The sequence below is a fragment of the Malus sylvestris genome, chromosome 10 (assembly GCF_916048215.2).
Source record: "Malus sylvestris chromosome 10, drMalSylv7.2, whole genome shotgun sequence".
NCBI classification, from domain to species: Eukaryota; Viridiplantae; Streptophyta; class Magnoliopsida; order Rosales; family Rosaceae; genus Malus; species Malus sylvestris.
Window position 1 is genome coordinate 39,220,469 of NC_062269.1, and position 27,172 is coordinate 39,247,640.

General features: G+C 44.0%; 2 protein-coding genes across 20 annotated transcripts; both read left to right on the top strand.

Moving 5' to 3' along the window:
• The first annotated feature begins 2,806 nt into the window (after positions 1–2,806).
• On the top strand, positions 2,807–9,825 carry LOC126587174 (B3 domain-containing transcription factor LEC2-like). Of its 19 annotated transcripts, XM_050252186.1 has the most exons (9): positions 2,808–3,065; positions 4,893–5,005; positions 5,329–5,427; positions 5,538–7,658; positions 7,745–7,819; positions 8,068–8,168; positions 8,282–8,328; positions 8,424–8,497; positions 9,072–9,825. In XM_050252186.1, the coding sequence occupies exons 4-9, from the start codon at positions 7,125–7,127 to the stop codon at positions 9,657–9,659; spliced, it is 1,419 nt and encodes a 472-aa protein (XP_050108143.1). In that variant the 5' UTR covers positions 2,808–3,065; positions 4,893–5,005; positions 5,329–5,427; positions 5,538–7,124; the 3' UTR covers positions 9,660–9,825. The 19 variants fall into 19 exon arrangements, with proteins under 19 accessions (XP_050108145.1, XP_050108143.1, XP_050108134.1 ...); XM_050252188.1 differs by having other exon boundaries at positions 2,807–5,427; positions 5,538–7,280; positions 7,311–7,658; XM_050252177.1 differs by having other exon boundaries at positions 2,808–5,427; positions 5,538–6,089; positions 6,246–7,658.
• A 14,728-nt stretch (positions 9,826–24,553) lies between these two features.
• Positions 24,554–27,062, top strand: LOC126587175 (30S ribosomal protein S5, chloroplastic-like). The gene is made up of 2 exons (XM_050252189.1): positions 24,554–25,348; positions 26,670–27,062. The coding sequence occupies exons 1-2, from the start codon at positions 24,669–24,671 to the stop codon at positions 26,917–26,919; spliced, it is 930 nt and encodes a 309-aa protein (XP_050108146.1). The 5' UTR covers positions 24,554–24,668; the 3' UTR covers positions 26,920–27,062.
• Positions 27,063–27,172: the final 110 nt, after the last annotated feature.

Consider the following 27,172-nt stretch of genomic DNA (forward strand, 5'->3'; position numbering starts at 1 on the left):
GTTTATTTCCGCTCCCAACGCACTCTCGTATTTAGGCACTTTTAGGTTTAAAATTTATTCACATTTTTCCTCATCACTACACTTTATGGGTTCGTCACCTTCCAGGTGTCGGCCAGCACACTTCGATTCGGAGTCCTACTGGACTTTCCGGGTCGGGGTGTGTCATACGAAAATTAGTTTTATTCTTTTTGGTTTTGGTGAATTAATTAGCTTTATGTTTGGTAATGAAAATTACATAGAAATAGGTATATAAGGAGTGGCAATTTAGACAATTCAGTATGATCGTATGACTTAGATTGAAATGTGTGTGATAAATGCGTATTTGGATGTGATGTGTGTCGAGATATATTAGGATGATCTCTGAGAGAATGTAAGTGGCACGTGCCCCTTAGCCCTAACCGCGTAATTACGTAGCACAAGTAGAAGAAGAAGAAGAGTTAGCAGATGGACCAGATGGTGACGGTGGCGTCCGTTAGGGGTTGCAACTGCTCCCCCACACCCACACCCCCTCCACTTTTGGACACATTCACTCACTCCACATCGTCCTCAAAGCTCTCTTTGTGGTGGGATAATGCTACTTCGTATCGATGGGGTTGATTTTTTAGTGTGACTAGAACATATTACATAAAACGGTATGCTACATGTCAATATATACAATTGGAATGACACTTGAAAAAAAAATTCTTTAAATTATACAATGATATGTGGGAATGAACACTGAAAAAATTCTCGTATTTATGCCATGTCACATATTACAATTTGTGATTTCAATATAATTGTCGGCTTACTGTTATTGGATGACATTCCTATTATGTTTATGGTTTTTTTAGTTGAGGATTATATACCCACATTCTCAGTCAAATATTTTAATGTTTCCTTATTTAATTAATTAAGGATTAAGTACTTAAAGCCCTTTAATTTTTTGGTGTTATTTCAAATTAGTTTCAATCTTTTTAAACATTCCAAATAAGTACCTAACCTATTGAAAATGTCACATCCATAAGTCCTAGTTAATTTTTCTGTTAAATGTACTTGTGGCAACAACAAATTCCACTTATTTGCTTACTTGGACTCTAAAATAATAATAAACATAACTTCAAAAGAGACATGAATATGGATAAATAAAAATAATTAAACAAATTCACGAATAAAATGGAAAACAAAAGGAAGATCGATAAATCTCCTAACAAAGAAGAGGGTTAAAACATTCAGATAGGGTTTCAATGAGCATGTTTATGTTCATGTGATTTGCTCATCCGCCAATTTTCGGCTAGTAAAGCTTTCACTTCTTTGTAAGTGGTCAAGATGGTGGTGACCGCATCATAACAGTCTATACCATTTCAACAACCTCCTTGACCTTCTATTGATATTGGAGACAAAATAACTCTAATGCAACAAAAAATTTAATTGGAGTTTCACGGATGAGACATTTTCAATAGTTTGAGTACTTGTTGAGAATGTTTAAAAAAGTTGAAACCAATTTGAAATGATACTAAAAAGTTGAGAGATTTTAAGTATTTTATCCTTTAATTAAAAAAAAAAAAATTTATCTATTTATTGAAAAAAATAATAATCGTTAAAGAGCGACATTCAAAATAAATTTCAAAATTATCGTGAAACATTGCAAATTGAGAAGTAAAGCCGAAAAGAGAGAACAAAAATGTTCGAATAAGAAGATTGCTGACATAACGTTGAAATCTAACTCATGCAGTTTACTAATTATAGTAATTTTTGAACCCAACCAGAGTTGACTACGTCACTACGACAATTAAAATTTATGAACATGCTTTCACCTTCTACAGTTACATCAAAATGTTGAAATTAAACTTGACGACGTTTAATTAAGAACCTAAATTCAGTTGAGGAGGATTCAGCACAACAGGATGTACAGTTTACGAACAGCTTCATACATCATCCTCTCCTTAACTCGGCCGGTATTCTCCTATGTGGATTTGGATCCTCTACGAGGCAACTGGTCGGGATCCTCTGACCAGTATTAGTGGACCGTTGGATAAAATCCAACAGCTACAATTATTATAACTTTTAGAGGGGCCCATATTTGTAGCCGTTGAATAAGAATCCAACAGTCCACTAACACTGGTCAGAAGGATCTGACCAGTTGCCTCGGAGATAATCCCTCCTATGTATCTCAAAGTGGGCCCAGTTTTTAAGGTTGTGGGGGTTTACAATATCATGGTGGGTCGTTGACCCGTTCACTGTTGGACTTGGTTCAATCTGGCCTGGCTGTTAATTTCTCTTGGGTCGAGCGATGCACTATCAATTCATCCAAAGCCCATTGATTTGGCTCTCTTCCTCTTCTTACCTGCCCTTCGAAAAAAAAGTTACCGCTGTCTAGAGGGTGCTATGTTTACTTCTCACACACTAATTTAATTTATAGATCACTAATTTAATTTATGTATTTTGATCCGACGGTCAAAAAATTGGAAATCAAGAAGGAAACAAGTTATTCACCAATGTTTAAAAAGATGGTGCTATCCACATATTTGTTTTAACTTTCATACATCCATGTTAATCTATGTCAAGTGATCTCCAATGGATACGCCATGTATGAAGTGGCATATAAGTCATTTGACTCCTTACTTTCTAGCTTCTTTTTTTTTACAGCAAACAAAGAAGGAGTCGAATATATTTAATTTAATTTTTTTAATACATGGATCCCATTAACAATAAAAAATGTGTTGTGCCCTTGCATGACGGCATGAGTTCGAACCCCATCGGTGGTTTATCTAACATTTAACTTACGACCGCTATTGTTTCACTCCAAAAACAAAAAAAAAATTAATTTTTTCACTCTGCTCTGAAGTCCCCACCACCGTCTCCTTGATCTTATACCCTGTCTCCTTCACCGCCCCCCACGCCCTCTTCACCGTGTCCTTCGCAGTCTCTGCCGCCTTGGTCGTCCCTTCCTTCACCTTCTCTGCAACCGTTTCCGCCACGTCCTCTGTTTTCTCCTTCATACTCCAAACATCAGAGCAAGAATGGTACTGACAAAAGTTCCGGTACGACTGCCTCCGAGGCTAGTTTCGGAAGTCCACCATCTTCAGGTACTGACAAAAGTTCTTCTCTTTGCTTGCTTTTAATCACATATCCCTCTCAATTAACAAGTTCGTATTCAAATAAAAGTAGCTTCATTTGGTTGATTTGGTTCTGGAAGCTTATACTCTTTGAGGTTTGTTGTTAATTGGTGTCTCTCTTCCATGTTTAGGTTTGTATGTGCAAATCTATGTGGCTTTGAAGCTTCAATACATTAGATTTCTTAAGATAAATCATTGGCGGGAGCTGTTATTTGCATTCCAAAAAAATCATTCTGCACTTTTCAATGGAAAAGTCATATTTTTGGTTGCTTGCAGCCAACGGTTTAAACTTACTATTAGTTTTGGTAAACCAGGGTTACATTATAAAGTTAAGTAGAGCATTGTCATGTAATTTGACAAACAAGTATCTTTTGTTAATGTTGCATTACTGAAACAAAAGTATGAATACAGGCTGCTCGTGCGAGGGACTATAAATTCGAGTATTTTTAGGACACTTGAAGAGCAATAATGCTTAGTTCTAATTGTGCTATCATTAAAAAGAAAAATTGAAATTCTGTGAAACAAGTAAATGTGGCTGGATGTTATGAATGCATTGCAGTTGCAGATACAAGCAATACAGGTATCTAGGAGGAGAAGCCATCTTCCGCCATTCAAATTGTTCGTATTCTTTGTTCATGATAATTTGGTTTGGTGCTTACCCTGACTCATTTATATGTTCATTAGTTCCACATTGATTTTGCTTAGCTTTCATGTAATCTCCTGCGAGTATCATATCTACATATCTATCTGTGAAGGATTCCCTTGCCCATGTGTTTGAATTAAATTTTTAAATTTGAAAGTTCCAACAAGAATATTTAATGTTTATGTTTTCAGTTTTCAGTTGCTCAAATTGGATTGACTGCTAATGATATATTTAGGTTCTCGTATAGTTGTGTGCGTAAACATTTCTAGCATTATACTTTTGGGACCGTCTTCTGAGAAAATTAACCAACAAAAGCTTCATTGCTCCAAAATTCTATAAATCACGTCATTTATGCACCTGCTCTTGGCCTTTATCATTTTCTTCAAATTTAAGGAATATGTTCTACATATATTTCCAGACTTTCTATAGAATTGGTGATAGCTAATACTTTGTCGTGGTTGCGTTAACAGTATTTGTCCACTGAATGTGGTAGGACTACATAGTATCTATTTGCAGGAGGATGAGTAATAGGTTGTCTTGTAATGGGTTAGATCTCTCAATATGACCCCATTTGCTTCTCTGGCGTTTCCTATCCTATTGTCCCTGGAGATTTTTACAAAATTGTCATGTTGGTCTAGATTTCTGTCTTTTGAAGATTTAATGTATTATTGTTGAATACTGTGTTGTGCTTGAATTCAAGATCTAGAGCAAACAAAATATAGCATTGCACCGAATTAGCACACTCACCTATATTAGAGTTTTGTCCGAAAATTACATCATGATTAGAAAAATATTGAATCCTTCTTTATTCTTCCTCCTCCCTAAAAGGAATTAAACCTCACTTTGTTCATACCTTATAAGAACTAATCTCAAACAGATAGTCTAAAACCTAATGATATCCTTCCTGTCAATTCACTTACTTGAAATAAATTAAAGGAACAGACATAAATGATAACGGAGCTGTTCACACCCTTTTTAGCATCTCTCACACCCTTCTTTATTACTGGCCTTAGATAAATCAAACGGAAACAATGGACAAGAATAAACAGGGGTTGTAGGAGGAGAAAAATTGTGTGTATTTATCATTTCCCATGTTAAACTGATTTACTTACCAATCTGTCTTTTCGACCATCAGTTCTTTCCACGTTGAACAGGTTAAGCGTTTTTCTCCGTGATCGACATCTATGTAACCGCCTGGGGCAGGTGTTGGCTTGCATGCAGCTTCTCAAATTACTTTCTCACCTGGATATGAATCCGCGTTGAATAGGTTGAGCGTTTTTCTCCGTGATCAACATGATAACATCTATAAAACTGTCTAGGGCAGGTGTTGGTTTGCATGCAGCTTGTTGAATCTCTATGCATCCACGTTCCACAAGTCGAGCATTTTTCTGCATGATCAACATCTATACAACCATCTGCGGCAGGTGTAATCACCTAAGCATGTTTGGTTTGCATGCATTTTTGTCGAGCCTCTTTATTACCTCTATAAAAATCCCAGTTATCCTACGGTCTCATCACAATTCAGTATTCAAGTTTTTTCTTCCCCGTCATTGCTATAAATCTGCTAAAGCTTCTTTCTTGTAGAAGCAGTTGAAGTTTTCACTATCCTGGTGATGAATATACGAGCAAATTGTTGTCATGGAGTTTCCTAGTCAAAGTGATTACCACAGTTATTCTGTGGCCAACTCTGTAAGTACTAGGCAGCAATACAGCATTCATATGGCTTTTTTATGATACGGTTTCTAATTTGCAGCTTTGATATGATATATGATATATACATGAATTTCTTTTTTCAGCAGGTACCATGTGTGAATTTGTATAAACGGCTTAAGTTAGCAGGCCTCTGTTAGGATCTCCAGCTTGCTTATGTGCTGTTTGGATTACCTTCTATGCTTAAATTTTGTCAGTGATCCTGTTTAAAGTTTCCTTTCTATTACCTTATGGAGGGAGTCGGAGTATATCAAAATCGTACTCTAAAAAGGAAGCTCATGAAATAGCAAAATCTTAAGTATAATTCGCTTCTAATTTTGTCCAAAAGCAAAGATAGTAGCCTCGTTAGTGGATACAGATGGCAAACGCGTGGGAATAGAGAAGAAAAATAATAATGCAAGGCACTATATATTCAATAGTTTTCTGTTGTCGAACAGATTATGTTTATGCAACCACGAAATTGCTAAGGAGATTTTTTTTATTTTTTTATTCTTTGATGTAGGATGGACTCAAAAGCAGCTTTGATTCTCGCCTTGTGATTGAAGAAATGACAAGCAAGCAGGACATGGAATCCAACCGTGAAGTTGAAGTGGTTCAGTGGACGACGAAAATGAAAACACAAGTTCCATTGAGCTCATCAGGTTGTGCTACCCCCTTTACTCACATTCCCAACATTATAACAATCGTTTACTCACATCCCTAACATTACGACCTCTAACCCTCTAACTAAAAAAATCTTAATATAAAAGTTTAAATACAACAACTTAAGAGGGGAAGTTCTGGGTTTGCTATTTCAGGGGAGGCCTTAATTTGCAATGTTGGGCTTCAGTCTGTCTCGTATGGCGTTTGTGGTACTTGTCGTACTACTCGCTGTGGGGTTCGGTTGCAAAGAGAGGAAATCATCCCTGGAGATAGCAGTCCCTTTACTTCTTCCTTTTATAACGTTCATAAGCTAACACTGACAGGCCAATCCACCTCCACCAGTTGCTCTTGGGATGCTGGCTTTAGAGAGAGACAGGGTGTGAGTCTTGAGAGTGAGAGAGGCAAAGGAGCGAGAAAATGTGGTTTGGCAGAAGGCAATGACTGTATGTGGTAGCCCTGGTTTTCCATGGCGTTCTGTGCGAGAAAAGGATGGAGGAGTATGGCTCCACATATGTCCATACAGTCGTAGCCCTAGTCTGCCAGATTTGAACTAAGAGAGGCGCCAGAATATGTCACTCTCTTCTGCGTCCTCTCTAACTCTCCCTTCTCTCTTCCATTCTCTGATTCTGTTCTCTTTTTACACACTGGTCAGATGGATATTCCTAAACCACCAGCCTCCGGCCACTTGTCATTCGTTCCTCACCTCGTCAAACTTTCCACAACACTGCCAATGTGCTCTCTCTTGCTTTCAACCCAATTTCCTCACTCTCTGGCATTCCTCCTCAGCCTTTTCTTTAATTTCTTTTATCCTCTTTTCGTTCCCTCACGATCCTTACCCCACTCATCTGCACCCCCTTACGTGTTCTTCTCGCTTTGGCCACACCTGTGCTCTCTCCACTGGCAGCATCACAAGTTTACCAACTATACCACGGCCTGCAGCTTATACAACCCCACCCTCACCCACACAAACATATAACCAGCCCCTACCTCTCTGAAGATCATCGCTATCAACAAACGCTCTGTGTTCATAGACAATGGAAAACTTCCATCCACCTTCTGTCCCCTCTACAATGACTGTAACCTCTACTCACCAGACGAATAATTCGCAGTCCTCCACTTGTGAACCAATGAGCTGTTTGCCTTCAACTACTTGTAGTCCTTCAGCCACTCAGTACAGGTATTACCCGGAACTCCTGTACGCAAGAAATTATTACCCGTACCATCAGGCCGGTCTCCCCATGTATCCATTCCTGGGTGGCGCCCAACCGAATATGGTTCTATCCAGAGAACAGGCCAGCCTAGACCGATCCGGATGGATATTGAATGCCCTTATGTCTAAGTCTGCAAGAAACGAGAGAAAGATGGCGAGACAGAGGAGTCTCAGTTTGAGCAGAAACGCAGCCAATACTGCTGTTTCTTGTTCTCCCCCAGTGAGCAGGCATCGTCCATTTCATGGGAATCATGATGATGATACTTGTGGAATCATTTCCACGTCATCATCTGGTAATGGTGCTGATTTGCAGAACACCAAAGAACAGCTCTACCCGTTCTGCACGCCGGATAACAAGGTACGGGTTGATCTTTTGTCTTCTTCAAATCTGAATTTCAAATGAGTTTTTCTTTAACTATTATTTCCGTGTATTCTTATTTACAGAAACTGAGACCGCTGTTTAACAAGGAGTTGAAGAATAGTGATGTTGGACCTTTGGGCAGGATTATAGTACCGAAGGTGAGGTCTTTGTTTGTTTCGGTACTTTCTGTTCCTTTTACTTCTTTTTGTTTTTCCCTTTCTGAGAAACTATGACGGAAGAGAAGAACTAAAAAGGCGGACCAACCAACTTCTTACTTTGATTTCTTTCTCTTTTATTGACTGCTGCAAAATGTTTCTGATTTAGACTGCCTAGTAAAAAATCCCTTCCTCCTTTCTAAGTTTTTGCACCAACATTTACTCTTTGTATGTTTTCTCCTCGTTCACAGAAAGAAGCCGAAAATAACCTTCCAATGCTCTCCGGCAAAGAAGGCATCCAGCTGACTGTCAGAGATGTACATTCCGACCAGCATTGGGAGTTCAAATACAAGTAAGCGTATAGACAATACTATTAATTTTATATTTTAATGCCAAACCATCTATGCAAGAGTTTTCTGCCAATTAATTAAAGCCATTTTTTTCTGCTTGGTTAATTTTACACAGGTACTGGTCAAATAACAGAAGCAGAATGTATGTGTTCGAATATACAGGTAAAAAGTAAAAACCGATGGAATTGCTCTTAATGTTCATTGGCAAACACACGATATGTCGTGTTTACTGGGTATCCATATTTTCAATGTAACAGGCGCTTTTGTTAGGCAAAAAAGGCTGGAGGCGGGAGATTGCATTTATCTGTACGAGGATGAATGCAAGAACATCGTGAGTCCTCTTTTCGTCCTTAATTAATACAGAATCTGTTGCAAATTAAAGTAGGATTTTGAAAGTTGAATACAAATTAAAGAGTCTGAACTGCATGCCTTGTGACAATAACTTTTTCCGTTATGATGACGATGTCCTCTGGAGGATAGTGTGAAGGTACATAATAAGGTGCATGTATGGATAGGATAGGATGGCCATTGATGAGCGCCTAGTAGATTATGCGTTGTAAAGCACGGGTGTAGCACGAGTATTTTGCACGTTGAACCGAGCGTTTAGAAACGGCACTAACTAGTTGGCAGGAAGACTGAAACGGGAGTTTTAGGCTTGGATTATGTGTAGAATTCAGTTCAGTGGGCCATAATCCCCTGAAAATAATAATATTCCCAAATGAGAAAATCTGGAGTTAACGGAAAGACCATTAATACGGAGTCATATCTTATACAGATTTTGAACTGTCATTGTTTTCTGCATTGTTGGATCTAGATTTCAGTTTGTGCATAATTAGACTGTTTTGCTTCTCTTAATATGATGTTATCTTAACTAAGCTGCTTTTTTCGTCCATGCGAGGAAACAGTACGTCTACGTAGAAAAGGTGCCAAGACCAGCACGTGTAGCTGAGCCCTCCTCCTCCTCTCAACAGCGTAATACTACGACTAACCATACAGACCAAACTGCCAACATGAACACTAGCCTCGAGGCCAACAATACCGACAACAAAACTCCCAACACCGATGCTAAAACCCATGGAAGTAACCCCTATGTGGCCTCAAACTTGTCTTCACCTTCACCTTCCCCTTCACCATTTACCTATGTAGCTGGCTACGAAGAAGACGAATTATCTCTAGAACTACTTATGGAACAACTTAAGCAAGAGCAAGAAGCTAACGTTTTCGCGGATGCTGTGTCTATGACCTCTGCTTCTTCATCAGCCTATATGGAACATGAGGAAGCTACTACTTTGTCCAACAACATCGCTAATCGCCATATTGAGATATCTACCAAACCACCGTCCACGTTGTCTGCAGGAATCGATCCTTCATCGTCATCATCTTCACAGAGTAGAGCAATGGTGAGGATGGTAAATGATGATCAGCCTGAGTTCGATGACTGCTACAAAGGCCTTGGGACGCTCCCAGAAGTCGACCACTACAAGTACGTGTGACTATTGCCTCTTCGATCACAACGGGGCCGCAGCGGACGACAAGAGAACTGAGTGTTTCATGTGCTTCAGAAGATATATAGGAAAAACAAATTATCGATGTGATATTAATTTTTATATTCTGATGTCAATTATATTCTCAATGAAATCAAATTAAAGTATTTTCATACTTTATTTTTCTTGAGTTAGTTTTACTTGCTTTCCAAAATTGGAATACGGGAAATGCTATTAACACTTCAAAAATCTCATTTGTCATTTAAAATTTTTTATATTTAGAAAGAAAAATTTACTTGCGAAGTGTACACAATAAGATTTTTGAAATGTCAATAACAATTTCGTTAAACTAATCTAAATTATTGAGACGAAAATTCAAATGCGCATGTGTAAGTAGGAGCTTGTTCGCTGAAATCAATGTGACTACATCCATTACTCCAATTGATGACCACACCTGCTCATATAGTGAGTGACTGTTGACTCTTTAAATGGACCTTTTCGCAAAGAGATTCTTGTGTTTAGAAACTCACATACCGCATCAAACATAAGGAGTTAAATTGAAAAAATCTAGACAAAAAAAATAAACTATTTAGCATTACTCAGACCAAAATACTACAAAGTGAATGTATGGTAAGATGTCACGTGATTTGGCCGTCCGCATTGACAAGTCGTACGAGGGAAAAACGACTAGCCGTGTAATCCTTGATTGACAATTGCACAGTACACATCGAGTGAGGATTCTCACCTGATCTTTTTTGTGAGGATTTCGGAAATCCTTCAATCACATCTATTCATTATACATCTGTTTAGGCCCAAAATAGTAGTTTGGGCCGAGTATAGAATCATTCTCGACCCGGAAGGCCTTGCGACAAGGGTGCTACGGATCGTTCAGTACGTGGGCCTCCAAACCTAGGTCGGCTAGGTCATGACGTAGAGCAGGCCGAGTCCTAGTGCAATAGGGAGTCTCGGCAGGATTAATAACCCGAAAGCGAATCCGGTTCAATAAGGGACTAGGTTCACAGTCATAATGAAAGTAGGATTGGTCGAGTCAATGTTTGATCAGGGGAAGAAATCCTAGTCCGAATAGGGTTTTAACTCGACCTTGGGGGATCCGTTGCTATAAATAGAAGAGGTTGTGCATCATTCAAAACCCCCTGCAATTCAACATACAACTGCCCTGAGCAAACTCTCTCAACAACTTTGAGATTTTTATTTTCTTTTCGCTGACATATCTTCCGTTGGCATCAACAGCACTGTGGAAGCAACCGGTGATATCTTAAGTCGGCATAGATAGCTCTGTCATCGTAGAATCAGTCGGTCTCGCAGTATCTTCTGTTGGCATCAACAGCACTGCGGCGAGGACGGTTGGTTACCTATCCAAATCTCGGTCGAGAAGGATTTCCGGATCCTTATTGATTGAGGTCATCTCATTAGCCTCCTCGACGAAGTGAGGTGTTACAGTATATCGAGCTCGGCGCATTGCACGCCGAGTTATTTTATGATTGGATACTCCCAAGTGGGATTTAGGGTTCGGCATTCGGACGGCCGAACCACGTTCACTATTAAAACTTATATTTTCTTTGAGTATTTGTGCCCTTACACTTTGGTGTCGATTCGGCGTGAGTTTACTCTCACGAATAACATCACTGTGACTGAATCCGACGACGACGACGACTCGTGAACTTCGTAAGAATAGTAACCTTGTCTTCAGGTTCGAGAACCCAAGAGGCCGAGACGCGTTCCTTCCTCGGTCGCAATCGCAAGACGCAGGAGTCAGCCGCGCACCCAACGTAACATCAACAAAGTTACTCCTCGGTCGAGCTCGACCGACGAGTTGGCACGCCCCGCATTCACCGAATGACGTAGTTAGCTTATAGATTACTTGGCCTGCGCGCCACGTAGGTTTGGTAGTTTCTAGGGTCAACATTTTGGCACGCCCAGTGGGACCTAGGGCTAAACTACGAAGTTCATGCCAATTGAAACGCGATCGGTAAAAAAGAAAACAGCTATGGGAAAATCAACAGCCGATTTGCCGATTCAGAATGTAGGACACAGTGTGCCACATGCGCAGAATCTCGTCAGCGCCGTGACACCTGAGTCCACAAGCGCAACCCGCCGAGAAAGGGAGGTTAATCTCGGCGGTCAGGTTCGCAGTCTTGAAATTCCCGACAGGAACACTTGCGTTCTCAATGAAGGAGTAATAGAAGATTGTGATGAAGATGGTGGCGAAGGATCCGATCCACCTACAAGGTCGTTTCTTCGAAAACGGCTTGACGAGCAATCTCGGACGGTTGAACAGACATTGAGTCGAAGAATTGATAAGCTTCATGACGTGATACGCAACTCCAGTGAAGCACAAACCAAATTACTCGAAATACTGGTTAGTAAGGTCAGCGATGGTAGAACTTTCAATCTTGCCCAGCATTTACCGCCGAGGAATAATCTATTATCAAGTGTACCGGTCGAGCCAATTCCTGCTCGGCTCAGGCCAATTAACTTGGAAAGAGGATGAGGGTCGAATAGTAGGTCAGACGGATCCGACCAGAGAGTGGAAGTAACACCCGTCGATATGACAGAGGTCCAACGGATGATCGATTCGGCCATGAAAAAAGGGCCGAAGTTCCCTAAGTTTATACACCCATATCCAGCTTATGTGGAACAGTTCGAATACCCTAGAGGTTTTAAAATCCCAGATTTTAGCCTTTTTGCCGGAGAATCATCCTTATCATCGTTAGAACATGTAGCTCGTTTCACCGCGCAATGCGGGGACGTCAATAGTGACTTTCACAAGCTGCGACTTTTCAATTTTTCGCTTGGTATATTAACCTCCCACCGAACTCCGTCCAGAGTTGGGAGGAGTTGGTCGAGAAATTTCATGAGCAGTTTTATCTGCCGGGAATGGAAATGTCAGTATCCTCACTAGCAAGGATGGCTCAGGCGTCCGATGAGTCACCAATGGATTATCTTACCAGATTCAAATCAGCTAGGAATTGGTGCCAAGTACCTCTCCCCGAAGTCGAATTCGTCAGGCTTGCTCTAAACGGTCTTGACGTCGAATACAAAAAGAAATTCTTGGGGGCAAACTTTCGGGATATGTACGAATTAGCCCAACATGTCGAGCAGTATGATTATTTGCTCCGCGAGGAAAAGATTTCGAAAGCTCCATCTCAGGGGACGAATTACAAGAATCCTACTGTCAATTATGCATCAACCGAGGATGAATGCGTTAGTGTGGATGCAGCTGAGATAGTGATAGATAAGCCTTACGTTTGCAAGGCACTGACTCAAGTTGACTCTAAGGAAGTCAAAATCCGCTCGGCCACTGAAGGAACACTGAAACCGTCAAAAGTTTATACTTTTGATATTACAAAAGACGATGCAATTTTTGACCAACTGTTATCAGCGAGAATCATCAAACTTTGGCCTGGGCACAACATTCCCAAGGCCGATGAGCTTAAAGGAAAGATATATTGCAAATACCACAATTCAAGCAAACATACGACAAACAATTGCGTCGTGTTTCGAGACAACGTCCAAAGCTAGATTGATAGTGGCAAACTGAAATTTCCAGAGAAGAAGATGAACGTTGATACTGACCCGTTCCCCACGGCAACAATAAATATGGTCGACGCGTGCCTACCTAAGGACAAAGGGAAATGAAAGGCCGAAGTTGTTGCGACGCAACGCTTTCGGAATCAGAATTCTCAGCCCTGTTTCATGGCCGATTTTCGTTCAAACGAACCACCTACAGCTTTAACGGGACCCGCTATTGTCAAACTTATGATGGATTACAGCGCCGATGAAGACAGTGGGACGGCGGTTTTATGTAGTAAATGTAGAGCAAAGGTCAACAGTGAGCCAGAGGGGAAGCCATCTTCGCTTATAACGGAACGACCTACGGCCGCAACCCAGCAAAATGTAGCCAACGTAGGCCATCATCAAGGGGTTTTTGATAGGCTCGGTCCTAAAGTGAGGATGGAAGAGACACCCTCAGTCAGGCGGCGCCTTGAGTTTGATGCTCCATTATATGACGAGGACTACTATATACGTAACTCTAGCAGCTCGGAATCATCTCGGAGCCAAAAAACTTTCAAACATCCCGAACCTAGAGATCAACGTTGGTATACATATCACTCTTTGAAAGGCGTCTATACCGCGCTGTCCAAATCTCAGAAACGCCGGCACCAAAGGATAGATTGCATGGCCCGCCAACGGGCAGCCCAAGAAACTTCGGTCCCTAAATGGCGGCCAAATGACACAATTGTCACTGACGATGAACGACCATCTCCAGCTATTATGACAGAGTTGGTTCAAAGGAAACGGTTGGTCAATCGAGATATCGAAACCACGTTCGAAGAGGCTGATAAACGGATCAAACTGCTTCTTCGGCCTGGGGAGATGAAGGCACGCCTCGAGCATTTCAGGCAAGAAGCTGAAAGCAAATTAGCCTCGCCGGCCATTCAAGAACCTTTGATCAAAATTCGACGGAATTTGCATCCACCATTCCTCGGGGAGGCATTGGAATATATGCGAGAATTTCATAAGAAACATTCGGCCAACGATCTGTATGGTTTGCCGAAAGCATGTCAAGACACAATTGATCTGATCCAAACTTGCCCTGATGCCGAGCAAATCATTCAGAATACTTCAGACCCAGGATTGAAAGCAAGGTTCCAGCACATACGAGAAGCTCGTGTTCTTGGATTTGAAGTCGACCCATATACTGATATAGATGCCGCTGACCTTCCTTTCTCAATAGAGGACCTTCAGTATTTACGATATCACTTTGAAGTATTTTCGGCTGTGTCTCTCTTCGACCTTACGGCCGATGAAATAGCACGTGTTGCACGATTGGATGCCTATCTCGACACCAGAGACGCCCGGATGCATTACTATGAGCAAGTTCAGGTCTTGGCCCGAAGCACACTTTCAATCTCAACCTCACCTGAGGCAATTACGCAGAACCAACAGGCTGCCAAAGAGACGCCGCAGGATCAAACCATTGAAGAAGGAACAGAAGAGTCTCTTTGTCTAACTCTGACGGCAGCGGAGGCCGCAGTCGCCGACCAGACAAGAGACGCAGCGAGCGAAGAGGATCCTAACCTGATGGGCCCGTCAGTTCTGGATAACATGGAAATCAGTATGGTTCATGTGTTGCCCGCCGATTTTTAGTCAAGCACAGCTCAACTGAGTTTCCTTGATGGTGACGTAATTGCCGAGGAAGTCGGTCATATTGACTTTGTAACTATTGCCAATGACGACTCTGCAACAAAAGATGACAAAATCAAAGCAGCTTTGGCTGAATTGTTTCCTCGCTCATCATCGGCCAACCTCCATCATTTAAAGCCATTGTATGTCACGGCCCATATCGAAGGGTATCCAGTCTCCAAAGTTTTTGTCGACTGCGGAACGACGGTCAATATCATGCCTGTAAACATCATGAAGGCGTTACGTCGCTCAAATGACGAACTCATTCCTTCCGGGATCACAATGAGCAGTTTCGTCGGAGATAAATCACAAACCAAATGGGTGCTTCCTTTAGCGGTAAATATTACCGGCTGAAATCACATGACCGCCTTTTTTATCGTCGACTCCAAAACCGAGTATAATGCTCTGCTCAGTCGAGACTGGATTCATCAAACCAGCTGTATTCCTTCATCCTTATATCAAGTGCTAGTTTTCTGGGACGGCAAATCAGTCATCGTTCACCCGGTCGATAGTCAGCCCTTCGAAACTAACATGATCCAAGCACGGTATTATGATGATCACGTCGGCTATATCACTCTACAGGGCTTCAATGACGAGGGACGGCCGACTCGGATTTCTGTTCAAAAAGCTATCGAGGTTGGCGCTGAAACTGTCCATCAGGATTCGGCGAGACTCGGTTTAGCTAATTTCATCCCCGAAGCCGATGTTTGACACCGATCGGGAAAAACGCAGGGTCGTGGTTTCATCTACTATGGAACGACTGCTGGCCCATTGGTATACTATATCGAAACAACCAAATTCGGGCGTTAACCTCGTCGAGTTCCTTGCCGAATGAGATAATGGTCCTGTCTTATCTCTTGACAAAATTCAAGCCGCCCCGGCCGAGCTCGAAAATAATCGGCCCCAAGTCAAAGATCCCTTGGAAGAAGTTAATGTTGGGTCGGCCGATGACCCACGACCTTTATTTATTAGTGTTTTACTTCCCCAACCTCTGAAGAACGAACTTCGTGCCCTGCTGGAGGAGTTTAAAGATTGATTTGCTTGGAGCTATCATGAAATGCCTGGTTTGGATCGTACTCTCGTCGAGCATGAGTTGCGTATTAAACCTGGATGTAAACTTTTCCGTCAACCACCTCGACGCTTCTCGACCGAAGTTCAACTCGGTATCAAGGACGAACTAGTTCAGCTTTTGAAAGCCGGGTTCATTCAGATAGCTCGATATGTGGAATGGTTGGCCAATATCGTTCATGTTTTAAAGAAAAATGGTGCATTGCGCATTTGCATCGATTTCAGAAATCTGAATCTGGCAACTCCTAAAGATGAGTATACAATGCCGATTTCGGATCTATTAATCGATGCTGTGGCGAATCATGCAATCTTGTCCTTTATGGATGGACACGCCGGGTACAACCAAATTTTCATTGCCAAAGCTGATGTGCACAAAACTGTTTTTCACTGCCCGGGGGCACTCGGCACTTACGAATGGGTTGTCATGCCATTCGGCCTCAAAAACGCCGGCGCCACATACCAACGGGCAATGAACACTATATTTCATGATTTAATTGGAACCATCGTCGAAGTCTATATTGACGATGTTGTAATTAAGTCTAAACAACAGCGGCCTCATTTGGATGATCTCTAACAAGCTTTCCTTCGTATGCGTCAACACAATCTCAAGATGAACCCTGCCAAATGTGCATTCGATGTGTCGGCCGGTAATTTTCTCGGTTTCCTCGTGCATCACCGTAGAATTGAAGTGGACGAGAATAAAGCACGTGCAATCATCAATGCTCCACCCCCGACGACGAAGAAACAACTGCAGTCCTTACTCGGCAAGATAAATTTTCTCCGCCGATTTATAGCTAACTCGGCAGGAAAAATGAAAGTGTTCTCAACGCTTTTGAAACTTAAGGACTCAGATACGTTTGCGTGGACTGACGAGCATCAGGCAGCGTTTACACAAATCAAAGTCTCCCTCACGACACCACCTGTCCTTGTTCCCCCTCGGCGCGGTAAGCCTCTCAAACTATATATCTCGGCGGCTAAAGAGTCCATCGGCTGCCTCATTGCCCAAGATAACGATGCCGGGCGAGAGCAGGCTATTTTTTACCTCAGTCGAAATCTTAATCAACCAGAAACCAATTATTCCACCGTTGAAAAGCTCTGTCTTGCCGTGTTCTTCACCGCCTCCAAGCTCCGGCATTACATGCTTCCGTCGGTCACACAAGTCATTGCCTAGACCGACGTTATCCGGTACATGCTTACCCGGCCAATCGTAAAAGGTGGAATTGGGAAGTGGACGATGGCGTTGTCCGAGTTTAGCTTGCAATATGTGCCCCAAAAAGCTGTCAAAGGCCAAGCATTGGCCGACTTCCTTGCTCAACACCCTTCCCTCTACGGTTTTGGGGACACCGATGTCGAAATCGGCATGGTTAAAACGCGCAACAACTATTGGACGATGTATTTTGACGGTTTCAGTACTTCATCCTCGGCCGACGTTGGGATTGTCATTCAATCTCCTAGTCACGATCGTTGGTATTTTTCGCTTAAGTTGGATTTCGACTGCACCAATAATCAGGCCGAATATGAAGCCCTTATCATCTGCCTTGGCCTCCTTCATGACTTGCGGGCCACCCGTGCCCTCGTCCTCGACGACTCTGAACTTGTGATTAACCAACTTAATGGGTCTTTCCGCTGCATGAGTTGTACCCTGGCACCCTACCACATGGTTGCCAGCTATTTGGTCGAATCATTCGACGATATTACTTTCGAGCATATTTCCCGGATCCATAATACCGACGCGGACGAGTTGGCTCAAATTGCATCCGGTGCACAACTCCTGGGAGGCAAGCTAGGCCGAGAAATACCGGTGTTACGACAGCTGTACCCAGCCTTGGTTAACCAGCAAATCCTCCGACGCGACGACGTGATACGCACCAGAGTCATGTCCTTACCCTCGTTGCTAGATCGACAAGACTCTATAGAGGTTTGTGATGTCGAGGCAATACCAGATGATTGGAGAAAGCCCATTATGCAGTACCTTGACAATCCCAATGGCAAACATAGTCGCAAGACACGAGTTCACGCCACGAACTATGTCATGTATCAAAATGAGTTATACCGGAAAGGCGAGGATGGACTGCTACTACTATGCCTCGGCCCCCAAGAGGGTGCTCAGGCGATCACAGAAATACATGAAGGGATTTACGGAGCTCATCAATCCGGACGGAAACTACAATGGCTACTTCGACGACACGGCTATTTTTGGCCAAGAATACTAAAGGATTGTATCGAGTTTGCACGAGGATGCGTACAGTGCCAAATCCACGGGCCTATACAAAGGGTCCCGACCGAATCGTTGAATTCGGTCATTAAACCATGGCCGTTTAGAGGATGGGCCATGGACGTGATCGGTAAAATCACGCCGTCTTCTGGGGCTGCCAAGCACGCATGGATAATAGTAACGACTGATTACTTTACTAAGTGGGTCGAAGCGAAATCATATGTCGAGCTAACATCTAAAGAAGTTTGTGACTTTGTGGAGGAACACATTGTGACCAGATTCGACATACCGGAAACAATTATAACCGACAATGGCACGATCTTTACAGCCGAAAGGTTTAGAGAGTATACAGCAGGTTTGAAAATTCAGCTTGAATAGTCTACACCGTATTACCCACAAGCAAATGGGCAGGCCGAGGTAAGTAATAAAGTGTTGATCGGCATTCTCGAGAAGGTAATAAAGGAAAAGGTCCGGTATGTGGCATTTGAAGTTGAATGAGGCATTATGGGCATATCGAACGTCACCCCGATCGGCGACTGGGACAACCCCGTATGCACTAACTTACAGACACGAAGCAATGTTACCAGTATAGTTAAGCATAAATTCATTACGGTTGATTGAGCAAAGTAGCTTGGTTAGCGCCGAATATAATCAGTCCATGAGATAGGAGTTGGAAGATTTGGAAGAAGCGCGACTTGACGCTTACAACCTGTTGGTGGCACAAAAACGGATTGCCGAACGAGCCTATAATAAAAAAGTACGGCAGAAAACATTTGGCGAGGGTGAATTAGTTTGGCAAACGGTGTTGCCCGTAGGACTAAAGGATCCTAGGTTCGGCAAGTGGTCGCTAAATTGGGAAGGGCCGTTTGTTGTGCATAAAGTATACGGCAAGGGGGCATATCATCTTAGAGACCAGACCGGTTTAGTTCACAAATTACCAATTAATGGGAAGTTTTTGAAGAAATACTATCCGGTCACTTGGGAAATGCGGGAGTAAAACATTCATTTCATTAAAATTGATAGAATACAAAGTGACCTGGTCGATCGGTTTACATAAAAGTCAAAATAACGTCAAGGCGAAGAAGGTAGAAGAGTGCTGAGCAGGGCTTTCAGCTCTAACCACCACACCTCACCCATGATGACCTTGGCCTGCCGGTTCTTCATCTCCAGTTTCAACTGCTCGACCCGTTTTGTGTTCGCCGCATACTCGGTTAAGCAATCTTTACCGCCCGACTCGAAGTCCTTAGCAAGCTCGGAGGCAATGGCCGACCTGCGTTTCACCAATTCGGCCATTTGACGGTCAAGCTCGGCCAAGGTCTCTCATTTTGCCTTTAAAGCATCGATCTTTGGACGGAGAGTATCTTGGACGGCCGTCGCAACTGCAGGTCTTGTTCGGCCTTCATAGCGTTCTGGAAGATACTAAAGGCCTCCCAAACCCACTCCAAGGCAGATGACGCCTGAACGATAGCCTCGCCGCTCAGGTGACCATCGGCTCCGAGGTCGTTTAGACATGCACTGAGAAAATCAAGACCGTTGCGCTCGAGTACTTGCGACTCCGAAAGCGACAAGACTTCTTGCAACCGAGTTAGAGCAGTTGAATCAGCAGTTTCAGTCGCGGCGGCCGAAGGACCAGCCCCTCCAGTTGTGCTGGACATGAGGGCTTTGAATTCGACTTCCCATGAGGCCTGCACACAAAATAAAGTTTGAGCTCAAATAAATCCTAAAAAGATAACAAGAGGGTTTCGTTTCTTTTAACCTGCCGAGAGGAGACTTCGGCCATGTCTTCAAGATCGTTGCTCGAACCTAAAGAGCTTAATGGCCAAGCCCAGTGTCTTAGGCTGCTCCTCAGTTCACGCGGCCGATGGAGGTTATCTACATTCGATGGCCATTGAGGGGGCCAAGAAATATAGATAACACCTTTCGGCGCATAGAATTTTCGATGAAAAGAGTGTGCAGGCACCTGACATTTAGTAGTTTCCTGGTTTAGAGTTTTTACGGCAGAGAACTAACCAAGAAAAGGCGGAATGAGGTACTTACAAAGGTCGAAGTAACCTCCTGTTGAGGAATATTGAGATCCTGGTCCTACGGATGAACAGGCGTCTCCGCCGACGCTTCTGGCTTCCCTACAGGTCGTTTACCGCGGTCAGCCGTAGACGGGCCGACTCGGACAGCAGCTTCAAGCACGGACGGGAGGTCCTGGTCTTGCCGGTGAACAGGTGCGTCCGCCGCTGGCTCTCCGGCCGATGGTTTGCCATGGTCGGCCATCGTAAGGCCGACCTGGACAGCCGCCTCGGACACGGGAGGAGGTTGACGGTGGGAACGAGGACGACTCGCCAGAGGCACTTCATCGCTCCCCTCACTCTCCTCCAGAACGAGGACCGAGGTTTGTGCAGAAGTTTTCTCGGTCGAATGGACTGCCTTTTCTAAGACAGGTGCAGCCTCGACCAAGGGAACAGCAACTGGCTTCCCAACCTTAGAAACAGGCCGTGCTTGGACTGCTTCCTCGGCCGGAATTGGCCGACCCTCGACCAAGGGAACAGCAACTGGCTTCCCAACCTTAGAAACAGGCCGTGCTTGGACTGCTTCCTCGGCCGGAATTGGCCGACCCTCGACCAAGACTTGGGAGACTGGGGGAGAAGGGGATACGCTAGGAGTCGTCACCCCCGTGGTTTGACTGGAGATGAGGTGAATCTCCCGTTTTCCTTTCCTCGCCAGCTTCTTGACCCGTTTGGAGGGCCGAGGGGGTTCGACGGTTAGCTCGGCTTCTCGACGAGGCCGTTTACTCAGCAAAGCCTGCGCGGCAACCTCTGTCCTTTTAGAGACGACCGATTTTTTCTTGGCCACGGTTGCATCGGCCGCCTCTACCTTTTTCAACGGTCGACTACCTGAGAACGTAAAAGCAAATCAGCAAAACCGATCAATAGTTCAAAATTAAAAAAAAAAAAAAGGAAAAATAAACAGTTACCCTGGGCTTGGGAGACAGAAGCTTTCTTAGGTCGATCACCGAAAAGCTTGTCCAAAATGGTTTCGACCGGAACACCAAAGAACTCATGGGTATACTTTTCCCACCACTCGCCGAAGGTATCGGTACTAAGTGTTTCTGGGATGGCCAGTCGGAGGCGGAAACTTTGGCATTGCTCTTGAAACTCCCTCTTGGCGATATTGCATTCCTTCTCCGAGGAACCAATCTCGCGTCCACGGCTTAGGACGGTTCGCGAAGAGAGAAGAGGGACCGGGCAGCCTTGGAGGTAGTCAAGCTGTCGAGCCAGGAAGTTGGGATGGTATACTTCCCAGCCCGCTCGTTTCCCATCACAGCCGAGAGGAAGGTCGCGAGTGAGCACGAATGACCCTCAGGACTGACGAAGGTCGGCGTCTTCGTCTGCGCCCCACATTGATGTAGGTAGCTTGATTGAGGAATGATATTCTCGACGACGGCATATCAAGAACTCGTCGTTGGAAAGGTCATCAAGGGCGAAAAAGTATCTAAATACCTCTTCGGCTTGGTGATGGGGTGTTGGTCGAGAGGCCAGCTGAGGCCCAAGCGCTTCGGTTGGTAAGAAATCGACGATTGCCGGCCGAAGGGAGGCGAAGTAAACTTGCAGCCAGAGTTGAAAGACCCAGAGGGGACCATTCTGGTATAGGTCGATCTTGTGAAGGGTCGTCTCAGCCAGGCAGCGGAAGAGATGGGCAAGAATGTTGGAGCTAAGTGACAGGGCGTGACCACTAGCCAGGGCCTCGGCCACCGGCATGTTCTCGACCAAGCATTTGTTCGATTTGGTATAACAAATGTACTTGTTGTACCAATAGAAGAGGAAAGCCTCATGTTCCCCTTCTCGCAGAGCCTCTTCTCCTCGGCCGGTAAAATGGAGATAGAGGGTGTTGTAGTTGAAGAAGTTCTTATGGAGTTTTTGAACGTCTTCTTTCGAGGGGATTTGACCCTCACTGCTCAACGTCTCAAAGGCCCGTCTGTCGAAAAGTGTCTTCAGGTCAAGGTTCGACGGGTACCCGGAGAGGGCAGCATCGATGGGGATTCCAGTTGCTGAAGTCCTCAAAATGGCGGTGATGTCAAGAATGGTGGGGCCAACGGAACCAAGAGGGAAGACTATGGTGTTGGTGGCCGAACACCAGAAGCATAGGGCGGCTAGGAGAAGCTCCTTGTCGAGAACGACATCCATAGACGAGAGGAGGATGGCGTCGTAGATACCGAGGTCCTTCCATTGCTCACCGAAGAGCTTTTCCATTCGTACAACCCAGGCTGCCCAGGTTGTAGTGGTCGAAGGCCAGGAGCCTTGAGGCTTTGCCGCATCCCATCTAGACCATTCAAACCCTTGGAGCAAGGATGATAGGCAATGCTCCTGGAGAAGTCCAGTAATGGCTGAGGGTACTGCCGCTTTAAAAAGAGGGCCCAAGATTTGGTGAGAAGTACTCATGTTACTCTCAAACCGTATGGTTTTGATCGAGCTTCGATCAAGAATTTTGTGACACTGATCACATTCCCTGGAAAGCTTAGAGATGAAGGAGGCCATTGTGGGAAGGTTAAAAAGTACGATGTGAAAGGGGTTTTTCTGGGTTGGAGACTTGAGGATGAAGACTCGGGGAAAAGGAATGCGCTAGAGCAATGGCAGGAAATTCAAAAAATTTGAACGCGTAAAAGTACAAATGAGAAGATTTCGGTATTTATAGGACGATGAAGGGAAGGGCAATCGTTCGAAATTCGAATTGAAGGGTAGAATCGACCGAGAAATTCGCTAATCATTATGAACATTCAGAAAATCCAGTTGAGAAGACCGAGGGTTTCGTGTTTCGGGGGACGCACGATTATGTGTGACGGCGAGATTTATGGTGAAAGACGGTTTGGCGTCTGCACGATGCTGAATGGTTCGTAGATCGAGGCAGCATGGTGGTGTTCAGCAACCGGACCACGATGATGTGACGGTTCAGAGGGCTGCACGCTCCAAACGTCATTATAGAGTAGCCCTATAGAAGAAGGCCACGTAGAATGGTGGTTAGCAGAATCAAGATCGTGTAATCGTGTTCAATAAATGCACCTCGGAAGGAGAGCATTTGAGGTTTGCGTTTTAATTTCGCTTCTTCAAGGCCAAAGCTCGACCAGAGGGGTCAGGCCGAATGCCTCAGAAGCGAGGGGGCAATGTTTAGACCCAAAATAGTAGTTTGGGCCGAGTATAGAATCATTCTCGGCCCGGAAGGCCTTGCGACAAGGGTGATACGGATCGTTCAATACGTGGGCCTCCAAACCTAGGTCGGCTACGTCATGACGTAGAGCATGCCGAGTCCTAGTGCAATAGGGAGTCTCGGCAGGATTAATAACCCGAAAGCGAATCCGGTTCAATAAGGGACTAGGTTCACAATCATAATGAAAGTAGGATTGGTCGAGTCAATGTTTGATCAGGAGAAAAAATCCTAGTCCGAATAGGGTTTTAACTCGACCTTGGGGGATCCGTTGCTATAAATAGAAGAGGTTGTGCATCAATCAAAACCCCCTACAATTCAACATACAACTGCCCTGCGCAAACTCTCTCAACAACTTTGAGATTTTTATTTTCTTTTCGCTGACACATCTTCCGTTGGCATCAACAGCACTGTGGAAGCAATCGGTGATATCTTAAGTCGACATAGATAGCTCTGTCATCGTAGAATCAGTCGGTCTCGCAGTATCTTCCGTTGGCATCAACAGCACTACGGCGAGGACGGTTGGTTACCTATCCAAGTCTCGGTCGAGAAGGATTTCCGGATCCTTATTGATTGAGGTCATCTCATTAGCCTCATCGACGAAGTGAGGTGTTACAGTATATCGAGCTCGGCGCATTGCACGCCGAGTTATTTTATGATTGGATACTCCCAAGTGGGATTTAGGGTTCGGTATTCGGACGGCCGAACCACGTTCACTATTAAAACTTATATTTGCTTTGAGTATTTGTGCCCTTACACTTTGGTGTCGATTCGGCGTGAGTTTACTCTGACGAATAACATCACTGTGACTGAATCCGACGACGACGACTCGTGAACTTCGTAAGAATAGTAACCTTGTCTTCAGGTTCGAGAACCCAAGAGGCCGAGACGCATTCCTTCCTTGGTCGCAATCGCAAGACGCAGGAGTCAGCCACGCACCCAACGTAACATCAACAAATTTACTCCTCGACCGAGCTTGGCCGACGAGTTGGCACGCCCCGCATTCACCGAAGGACGTAGTTAGCTTATAAATTACTTGGCCTGCGCGCCACGTAGGTTTGGTAGTTTCTAGGGTCAACAACATCGTATGGTCAGTTTTTATTAAGTACTGTTTATATTCAATTTTAAATAAAAAAATTTACAATAATTTTTAACCATACGATATATCATTAACAGATATGATTGAAGCATCCAGGATCCTCACATAATCCTCCTGGGTACACATCATCATCGTCTTGGGGATGAGGCGATGACTCATCCATCCTCCAAGCTTCTGCCTTGCGGGGGATAAGTCTCTCTGATCCAAAACCCCCACACTCCCTCACTTCTCTCCTGCCATGGCCATGTCCACAACCTCCTCCTCTCTCTCCACTCTCTCTTCCCTCTCTCTCCACCCCTCTCCCCGCCTCTCCCTTCTCCCATTCACCGCCGCAGCCACCCTCGCAACCAAACCCAGAAAACCCATTTCCCTCTTCCTCTCCTCTTCCCGACCCACCACCGTTATCTTCAATGCTGCCGCGTCCGACGTCGAGACCTCCTTCTTTGACAACGAGGACCCCGAATTCGACGGCGTGTTCGAGCCCCCGGAGGCCCCCGAAGACTTCGTCCCCCCGCCTTCCTTCGATGAGGATTCGACCGAGACCGAGGACGAAATCGCCGCCGCGTACGAGGAGCTGTACGGTCCTGCGTACAGCGGCGTGACCATGCTGGGGAACGACATTTACGTGATGGACTCGAAGGTGAAAAAGCTTGGGGCTTTTGGGAAGCTGAAGAAGGAGAAGATTAGAGATGGGTTCGAGGAGAGGGTGGTGCAGGTGAGGAGGGTGACGAAGGTGGTGAAAGGAGGGAAGCAGCTGCATTTTCGGGCGATTGTGGTGGTTGGCGACAAGCAGGGCAATGTGGGTGTCGGCGTCGGGAAGGCCAAGGAGGTTATCGGGGCGGTGCAGAAGTCTGCGGTGAATGCTAGAAGGAACATTATCAGTGTGCCCATGACCAAGTACCTGACTTTTCCTCACAGGTATTGCCATTTCGATTTATTTTTGTTTGAATTGTGCTTGAATTGTTTGTGTTTGATCTTTTGGTTGTGTGGGAAATACTGCATTTTATGTGGAATTGAATGTCATTGCATTTCGGGCTATATTTGGCTATCTGCGTATTTGTGGTCAATTCTGCATTTCAGTTGGGTTTATTTCAATGACAATGTGTCAGAATTGTGTGAAAAATGATACTTTTGGTCATTTGATGGTGTGGAAAGTTCTGCATATAGGAATTCATAGGAATTGAAATCGAATGTAACTGCAAATTCTTAGAATTGAGTATAGACTGCATATCAGTGTGAGAAATATTTGAGACAGGATGGTGATTGGTTAAACTTGGAGTCTGAGGTCTGAGACAATATGGGGAGTTGAAATTGGTTGTGTATGTGGTTTGATCACATTGCATGCTCGCTAAACTTGAAGTAGTATGTATTCTCTGAGTCTTATGGTTGATATTTGGCGAGTCACTTAAGTGTCATTTACACTTGAAGTAGTCTGTTCACCATACATTTTCTTGGGGAAGTGTCTTCTAATATTGACAAGCACAATTTGGGATGGATGAAGTACATATTTATCAATAACCAGTGAATCAGTAGGTTGGACCATACACGTACAGTGTCTCGTGAGCATTGACGTGTAGCCTAGGAAGTGATTTGATAAATGACACCTTATGTGGATTCTCATTCGATCTGACAGATTGGTCTTCTGGTGCAAACAATACACGATTTTAAATGGGTTCATAAGAATTGAAAAGTTTAGTTAAATATGACATTGCACTATTAAACTTTTGATTAAGTGTAATCTTTAATTATTCGGGAATTGGAAATTCATTTTCACGAGTATCGAAGTAGGTTTCATTGTGAGGTTAATTTAGACTACTAGCAATATTGTCATTACACTGGGCGAGTCCGAATTAAATGTGCATAACTTTGTTCAATTCAAACAGAAGTTGATCTATTGTTTTTGAGAGCAAGGATAATATATATTGTTTGGCTTGTGTGGTTCCGAGAAGAAGCATAATATGATTCAGCCCAAAAGGGTTTCGCTCATCTTGTTTTTGGTCTTAACAAGATAAGTAAGCTCTCTCCGGTTGAGAGAAACAAACTATAATGAGCCTTGTGTGATTGTTGATGGAACACGTTAGGGAGCGAAAGGTTTCATTCTTTTCTTTGATAGGGACTGTTTATATTCTTATCATGGTCCCAAAATTGAATGCAGTTATTGACGATCGGACATAAGCGATTGCCTTCCTATTCTTCTATATATTGCATCTCCTATTTTGTTGACTCTAATAAATCGCAGATCTGAGGGAGATTACGGAGCAGCAAAGGTGATGCTCAGGCCTGCTTCTCCTGGTACAGGAGTTATTGCCGGAGGGTCTGTGAGAATAGTTCTCGAAATGGCAGGTGTCGAAAATGCTCTTGGGAAGCAACTTGGAAGTAAGAATGCTCTCAACAATGCTAGAGCCACTGTGGTTGCAGTACAGAAAATGAGGCAGTTCCGTGATGTCGCTCGTGAGCGTGGTATCCCGATGGAAGAGCTTTGGAAGTGATTGAACAGAACTAAGCAAAAGCACTTACTCTGCATTGTAGATTTTATTACATCAAAATTCTTGTAGTGCAGGCCTCTTGTGTCGTAAACTTATAAGAGCCCCCTTTTTTTCTCGTTTTCAATGAAGCTTTCGATGTCTCTAAACTTGGTGTAGGCTTATCATGTTTCCGGAGAATCTCCGATACTACATTGCATTCAATGTGAAATGAACGGGTGAGATTAAAGAAATTGATAATTATACCTTCATATAGAGA